The 7,693-nt window shown below is 34.0% G+C and overlaps 1 protein-coding gene across 3 annotated transcripts in view; it reads right to left on the reverse strand.

Annotated features, from left to right (window-relative positions):
• Nucleotides 1-4,354: 4,354 nt before the first annotated feature.
• The window catches only part of LOC107720361 (gamma-adducin-like), a 67,358-nt gene continuing 64,019 nt past the window's right edge, over nucleotides 4,355-7,693 (reverse strand). For all 3 annotated transcript variants that reach the window (XM_016528042.1, XM_016528043.1, XM_016528041.1), the window contains exon 14: nucleotides 4,355-5,346. In XM_016528042.1, coding sequence (XP_016383528.1) covers nucleotides 5,099-5,346 — 248 coding nt within the window. In that variant the 3' untranslated portion in view covers nucleotides 4,355-5,098. The remainder of the gene's footprint in view (nucleotides 5,347-7,693) is intronic.

Here is a 7,693-nt window from a genome sequence, read left to right on the forward strand (position 1 = left end):
TTTCAAAAAGGCGGGGCATAGACGAGAAACAATAATGTACAGTATGTGGAAAATAATGTGTTTTTTTTCACTTTAAACCGCATAAACACATTTCATTACACCAAATACACAAAATAATGTTATTTTTAGCAGCATCATATAACCCCTTTAACATTACATTTGAATTCTGCTCTCATTAAAACGATGTTTATTTAGGACGTAAACTTTATTAGTATGTATTGCTTGGAAATAGGGTGCAGAATTAACACTGGCCAAGTGCCAAGCGGGAGTAAATATTGTTTGTCAGAGTAATTAAACCGACCAGTTAGCAGGCAACTTTATTAGAACCTGCAATATTAAATGTTTTAACCAAATTGAAATCAAAAGCAACTCCATGTGGCAATAAGAGTGGCCAAGATAAGAAATTATGAAATTTTGTCCACTCCTGACCCTTAGGCATCGTAGAAAAAATTACTTTGATGAAAGTAATTTGCCATTTTTTATTTAATAATTGAAAATTTACAGCTAATTAAAACTTTAATTCTTTTAATTCTTTAATTCAAATTTTATTAAGTGAACATTTTAAATGTTTGAATATAAATTGAGTTTATTACTTTTTAATTGTGACCATTTAAAAAAAAAATTTCATTAGTTCAATTCACATATACAGTATATATATATATATATATATATATATATATAAATAATTCACAAGGCCTCTTTATTCATTTCCATTTAATCTTGATGCTCCATATACAACCAAAACATCTTCAAAACATTCATCTGCACGGGCAAAATAAATCACAAGGCTGATAATATTTGGGTCACAGAGGCCAATCTGAACAGTTTCACTATGCATAGGTCTGACCCCAGATCAGCCCTCAGGGCAGCATTATTCTGTGGCTCAACGAGAGTAAAATGAGTTGACTGAGGATAATCAAATTAGATGTGCAGGGAAAATGAAAGCAAACGAGGCTTGTGAGACAACCGATCTACAATCAGCCTCATACTGACCACTTTGTGTCCTAAAACAGCAAAGCTGCTCCACAATCAGAATGGGGATTTGCCCCACCAACTCGGTCGCCCACGGTTTAACTAACGTGTGAATCGCACCAGTGTCTCGATACATTTGTTGCATATTTCAGGTGTTGCATTCATGGGAAAAATGCAGAAAGGCACATCGGCACAAACACAATAGTGAAGCGCCTGCTTTCAAACGAACAGTCTGCTGCTTGTGCAAAAGGAATCAGATGCATATTCAGTCACTGAGAGGTCAAAGTGAAGTATAGACTGGATTTCTGAACACTGAGCATTACTTGTTAAGATATGGATGTTAAAAATTCAACCTAATCTTAAAGTAAAAGCATTGTTTTTGCTGCAAAGAGGGAATTCACTGGATCCTGCAGAAGGATTGGTCTTTGGTTGTTATTGGTGCATATTGGTAATAATAGAAGCATAGAGGGAGTTTTCAGTTAAAAGTGCTTCATACATAAATGTAACGGGAAAGCGAGTGCTGATTATTTCATGAGAATGCAGTTGTCATCCACATACACGATTTTTTAGGAACATGTTTTGCTGTGTCAGAGATCCCATAACTGAAAATGAGAAAAGCAGTGATAGTTTAGTGCACTGCCTGTTTCTTTACACATTTTGTCAAACCACATCCTTAAAAGACAGTTCACCCAAAAATGAAAGTTTTGCTGACAATTTGCTCACCCTCAGGCCATCCAAGATGTAGATGAGTGTTTTTCTCAGCTGTTTGGACTCTCATTCTGACGGCACCCATTCACTGCAGAGGATCCATTGGTGAGCAAGTGATGTAAAATGCTACATTTATCCAAATCTGTTCTGATTAACAAATAAACTCTTCTACATCTTGGAGTACATTTTCAGCTAACTTTCAGTTTTGGATGAACTATTCCTTTAAGAAAGAACAGTCATACTGTTAATGCAATGCTTTTCCATTGCATTTCTGGGATGACATTCACTAGACAGACATGTCTGACCATTGCATTAGTGTCGTTTGCGGTGTCCTGTGCATGACCTGTCCATTGTGGCGTATAAAAGTAGTTCAACTTTCAAAAAATGAGTCTTTTTTTTTTTTTTGGTTTTCCCGGTCAAAAATGACCAGCCTTTTAAAAACTGCTTGTAAATCTCTCATTATGCTATATTATTACCAAATATTGGATTCAATCTAGCACAGGTTCTGTTTCTTTTTGTAACTAGTTGAAAGTAGGCCTCATTGATCTGAGCACCTCATGTTTTAAAAAAAAAAAAAAAAAAAAAAAAGGCAATATTTACTGCATAAACTCAGATTAATGAGACCTACAAATATAAAACCTGTGCAAATTGAAAAAAAAAAACAAGTTGACAAAAAGATTGGATCTAATATTTGGTAATAATATAGCATAATGAGATTTACAAGCCATTTTTTGTAGGCAGGTCATTTTTGACCAGGAACCACAAGGGATAAATTCTACTGTCCTACATCTCTCTTGCTTTTACACAAAAACATTGTCTGAATGACCTCTTATGATCATAAACTTTCTCCCCAGTTCCCATCACTTGTATCTTTTTTGGTGAAAATGTCTATATTTCCAAATTTCTAATAATCATGAATTATTTTGATAATAGTGTAGTAAAAATCTGATATGGTGAGCCCTTCTGGTCATATAGTGCACAAGGTATAATTACTACTTTTACGATACTTGCACTGTATTTGGTGGCCAGTATAATCTCTCAACTGTATGGAAAAAGAACAGCATGAATATTGAAAATGTCTCCTTTTGTGTTGCACAGAAGAAAATCTCAGTTCAGAGTGACATGAGGGGCAAGTAAACGATTTTTTTTAGTAAACTAACAATTGAAGTCAGATGTCCTCATTTAGTTAAGACGTTAACATTTGCATTTCATAACTGTGAAATGGCTGTGTATGAAGAACTGAGAGATGCAATGAATGATGTAAACAAATGCATAAATGGTGTGAAATGCATGTTTTTGTCCCCACAGATGAGTGCAGCTTGCTTCTTAAAATAGTTTATTTGTGAATTTACACTGATTAGCAATACATCTAAAAGCAAGTCCGTTAGATAACCATTTATATAGGATTTCACAGGTCACAAAGAGGCTCGGCTCAAACTCGCATGCCAAAGCAAACAGGCCTTCAGGACCAGACTACAACAGAGAGGCATTAGTAAAACAAGGTGCAACACGGTCAGTAGGGGTAAAAGTAAAAAAAACGCAATGGAAACCGAAGCAAAAAGAGCCAAAATAGGAAAAAGTTAAAGCAATAAAACGAGTTAATCTTCCCACCCGCCCCAGTTCTCTCTCCAAACTCGCACCCGGTGCAGCTTTAAATGTTTTAATCCACGCCTGGCCCGCATTCAAAAGCACATGCTATTTACACAGCTTAGAAATGTCTGTCTCTCTCTCCGTGCCCAAGCCAGTACTTCACATTGCCCTCTGGGATATACATATCTCTCTCTCTCTCTCAGTGGTTCCTCCTCTTCCTCCCCCCTACGGGATGGATAATGACCACATTCGGGCCTAACGGAGTTCAAACTGCTAATATTAACCATGAGAGATTAGCTTTTGTTGTACATTCTGTCCACAGAGTGTGATCTCGTGTGGCAGGGCGCTTTAAAATGGGCAAAACAAGCAACTTCTGACCTCATGGGAACTGGAGGGAAGATGAGTAAATCAATCCAGTTTTAGATGGAAACAGCACACTGTACAATGCTGCTTCTCAAGCTTTGTAACACTAAAGTTTTGGAGACTTTTAAGCCTGTAGGATGGTTATGGGATGACTTATGGCTGTCATAAGGTGATCATTCAGAGCACTAGAATGACCCAGAATGAAGCTCAAATGTCTGATGTGATGGGAATCAATTACACTCAATAGATTTGAACCCACTGTTGACCCCGTGCGAGCCAGTACTTCGCTTTAGGACTGAGACGTCTTTTTTTTTCTTTTTCAAAAATACAGTTTACAAATATATATTTTTTCCTTATATGTTAACAAGTTTCCCTTCTCCACCCTTTTTCTAGATGCTAAAACATTTCTCATGTTTTCATATCACGCCTCTTTCGCTTTAGATCTCCTGCTAAGTTCATCCATAGACTTTTTTTTTTTATGTATACCACATTAAAAATTGCAGAACAAAAATATTAAATTTATATATATATATATATATATATATATACACACACATACTGTGTGTGTGTGTGTATGTATGTATGTATATATATATATATATATATAAAATCAATCCAGTTTTCATATATTTCCGTTACATGTTTAGTAATCTGAGCTATTACACGATTGAGAAGTCAGGCACTGCTACATTATCAGCCATATAGATTCAGACTAGCAAAACATACTTCAAGATTTTGTATTTTCGTTGTTAAAGTATAGAAACGAGTACAAAACTGTATGGATAAAAACTAAATTGTTTCAATAAAAAAAAAAAAGCTAAAATATTTCATAAGAGATGAAGAGTTGATGTTCACTAAAACGTGATTGCTCTGCTTTTTTGCCATTAAATCTTTTTGTTTGGCAAAGAACAGTACGGAGAGGAGACTGGAGTGACTCCACACAGGATCAGACCCAATTTCAGACCATTGCAGGCAACATAAGAGAAACAAAATCAAACAAACCCTGTTAAAATAACCCCCGAACGGTTTCCAGTGTGATTCTTTAGAGTCTCCTGTGTAGTGTGACCAATTACACCTACCGTCCACTTACAGCTGGAGAAACAACGCGAGCAGAACGGACACCGTAAGAGATGACGTGGCGGATAGAAAAGGGGCTCATAAAAGGTCTGTATGAGAATCTAATAAACATACAGCATGGAAAAATAATGCAGTATGGGCTCATGAGATAAAATCATTAGGAAACTGTACAGGAACATTTTCAGTCCATCAGGTGAGAAACAGGTGAGTTTCCCATCGCTTCTCTTCCTGTATAAATTTCATCTTATAATCATGGCACGTCTCTTAAAAACGGATGTCGCTCCATCTATTCACAGACTCCCAAAATAACGTGCCATGCTTTTTCAAACTTAAAAACATAAAACAACGAACAAAGACAGACAAAGCGGGCATGGATTCACTCCTTCCTCTAGGCTTCCACTTTCTCTTTCTTTTTGTTCTTCTTCAGAAAGGACGGGGTTCTGAACTTCTTCTTCTTCTTGTTGGGTGATTTGGAGGGCGAGCTCTCGGGCGTCAGAGCCTCTTCGATCTTCTCTCCCGAGCGCACCGTGATCTCGACGCTTTCCACGCTGGTGGTCAGCTGGCTCACGCGCTTGATGAGCTCGTCCTCGTCACCGTGGTCATCTTTACCGTTCAGCATCACGCCGGTGTGGTTCTCTGGGTGAGGGACAATAAAGAACAGAACTAATCAAATCCATGTTTGGAAACCATGAACAGCCAACAGTTGTGCCAATGTATTTTATTTGCCAGGAGATTTGTTTGAGGTGGTTAATTTTTATTGTACTAATTTTATCATTAGTAAATTATACAGTATTTATTAGACACATTAACAACTAATGATTATTAAATTCTTTATTAAGTTACAGTGTTGCTTGGCAACCATAAAGATATGTGCTAATGAGTTATTTTCAGATTGTTTTATTGCATTAATTGAATTTTTAATAAACTAAACAAATTATTAGAATTTGAAAATATTAACTAATAATAATAATAATAAAATATTTTTGTAAAATTACAATGTTGCTTGGCCAAAAAAAAAAAAAGGGGCAACAGTTGCTAATGAATTTTATTTTATTTGCCAGAAGTTTTGTTTGTTGTGGTTTTATTAATTGTGTTAATTTTATTAATAAATTAAATGAAATATTAGAAAAATAAATCATTATAATTAAATAAAAAAATAAAACGAATGATTACTAATAATTATTTTTAAAAGGCTTTTTAAATTATTTATTGCATTATTGTACTAAATTCAAATTTGATTTAAAACTTAGTAAAATAAATTAATAATAAAGTTTTCAATTATTTAACAAGCTATAAAGTTGCTTGACAAAAGGGGCAACATTTGTGCTAATTAAATTTTTTATTTGCTAGAAGATTTGTTCATGTTGGTGGTGACTTATTGGATTATTTATAAATTCTAAACTTATTCTAAAAAAAAATATATAACAATAATAGATTTTTTTAATTCTTTAATAAGTTACAACATTGCTGTTCCATAAAAAGCCTATAGTTGAGAATAAATGTTTGTGATTATTATTAATATTTTTTCAATTAAAGTTACATTATACATTTATTATTAATACATTATCATATTACCAATTCATGTGGTACAAATCACTGTACTTCAACGCATTCATTTTGTTTTAAACGGAGTTAAACTGATTGGCAGGTGATTAAAAAAAGTAGCATGAATATTTAATAAGCTATTTTGAACATCAGATTCACGTCTAAATTAGTGATGCACAAAGTTACAGAAGTTAATCATTGTATCATCATTACAAGACGCTGTGGATCAACATGTGCTGGCTTGGGTTTGACCTACACTTCAGATAAACATGTTGAACGTGTCCTCAATTTTTGGCCACTTATGATTCATGTAATACATCTGGTTGAGTAACCGGTGATTTTGACGCAACTGGTGCAGAGTGACGAGGGCAAACGCGTCCTGTTTCTCACCACACTACACTTCATCCCCACTGTGTGTGTGAACACATCAGTATATTTCTTTTGTTTATGAAAGGCTTCACCTTCAGTTTATGTAAGTTCATGAACTGTGCTCCCCTCCAAAGATGTCTAATGTCCAGCTCTTCTTGTAGTTGACTTAAATTTACTCTTCTAAAATAGGAAGCAGGTAACGCTTGTTTTATATAAAGCCAACAGAAGAGCAAGGTAACGTCCTGCAACGTATCCTGCCAGAATGTTTCGCAACAAGCAGGACAGTTGATTAGAAACACTGTGAAAATTAGGGTTCATGTGGACCAGTGCGCTTTTAATATTGTTTATGTACTATTATTGCATTTATTCATGTTTTGAAACCAAATTTCATTTTCATTTTAGTAATTCTATTAAATTTTTATTAGTTTTTTTAATTTATATTTCACTTTAAATTCAGTTTTTAGTTTTTAAATTTTAGTACTTCAACAAACTTCTTTCAGTTAGTTGCCAAGGCAGCATTTCTAATTTTGGTTAATTATTTAATTTTATGGTTCTCATTTAATATTTTATTTAATCTTTACTTCAATTAACAAAAAAATATTTTTTAATGGTTTTAGCCCTAGTTAACAATTTATTATAGTAAAATTTAAATAAAAATGGAAAAAAAAAACTATATAGACATATACACAAAATAAAAACTACAACGAAATTACTGACTAACTAAAATCAAATTGAAAACAAAAAAAATCTAAAAATAAAAACTGATTAAAAATATTAATAACAACTATATTATCTCAAAGCTTTTTTTTCATATAATATTTATATTTAAGTTTATTTCAGTTTTAATTCAATTACCAAAGATGATGTTTAATGTTTTAGCTTGAAATTTGTGTTGTTTCAGTATACTGAATTTCTCACTGCGTTTTCTTTCGTTTATTTTCCTCCTATATTGTTACCTAGCAACCCTGAGAAAACATTAGCTGCTAATATTGACATGATATGTTAACATACTGCTGTTTGGAGCCACGTAGCGCGCACGCACTCAGTCACACACACACACACACACACA

This window comes from Sinocyclocheilus rhinocerous, unplaced genomic scaffold, assembly GCF_001515625.1.
Source record: "Sinocyclocheilus rhinocerous isolate Xijiao unplaced genomic scaffold, SAMN03320098_v1.1 scaffold1292, whole genome shotgun sequence".
Classification (NCBI taxonomy): Eukaryota; Metazoa; Chordata; class Actinopteri; order Cypriniformes; family Cyprinidae; genus Sinocyclocheilus; species Sinocyclocheilus rhinocerous.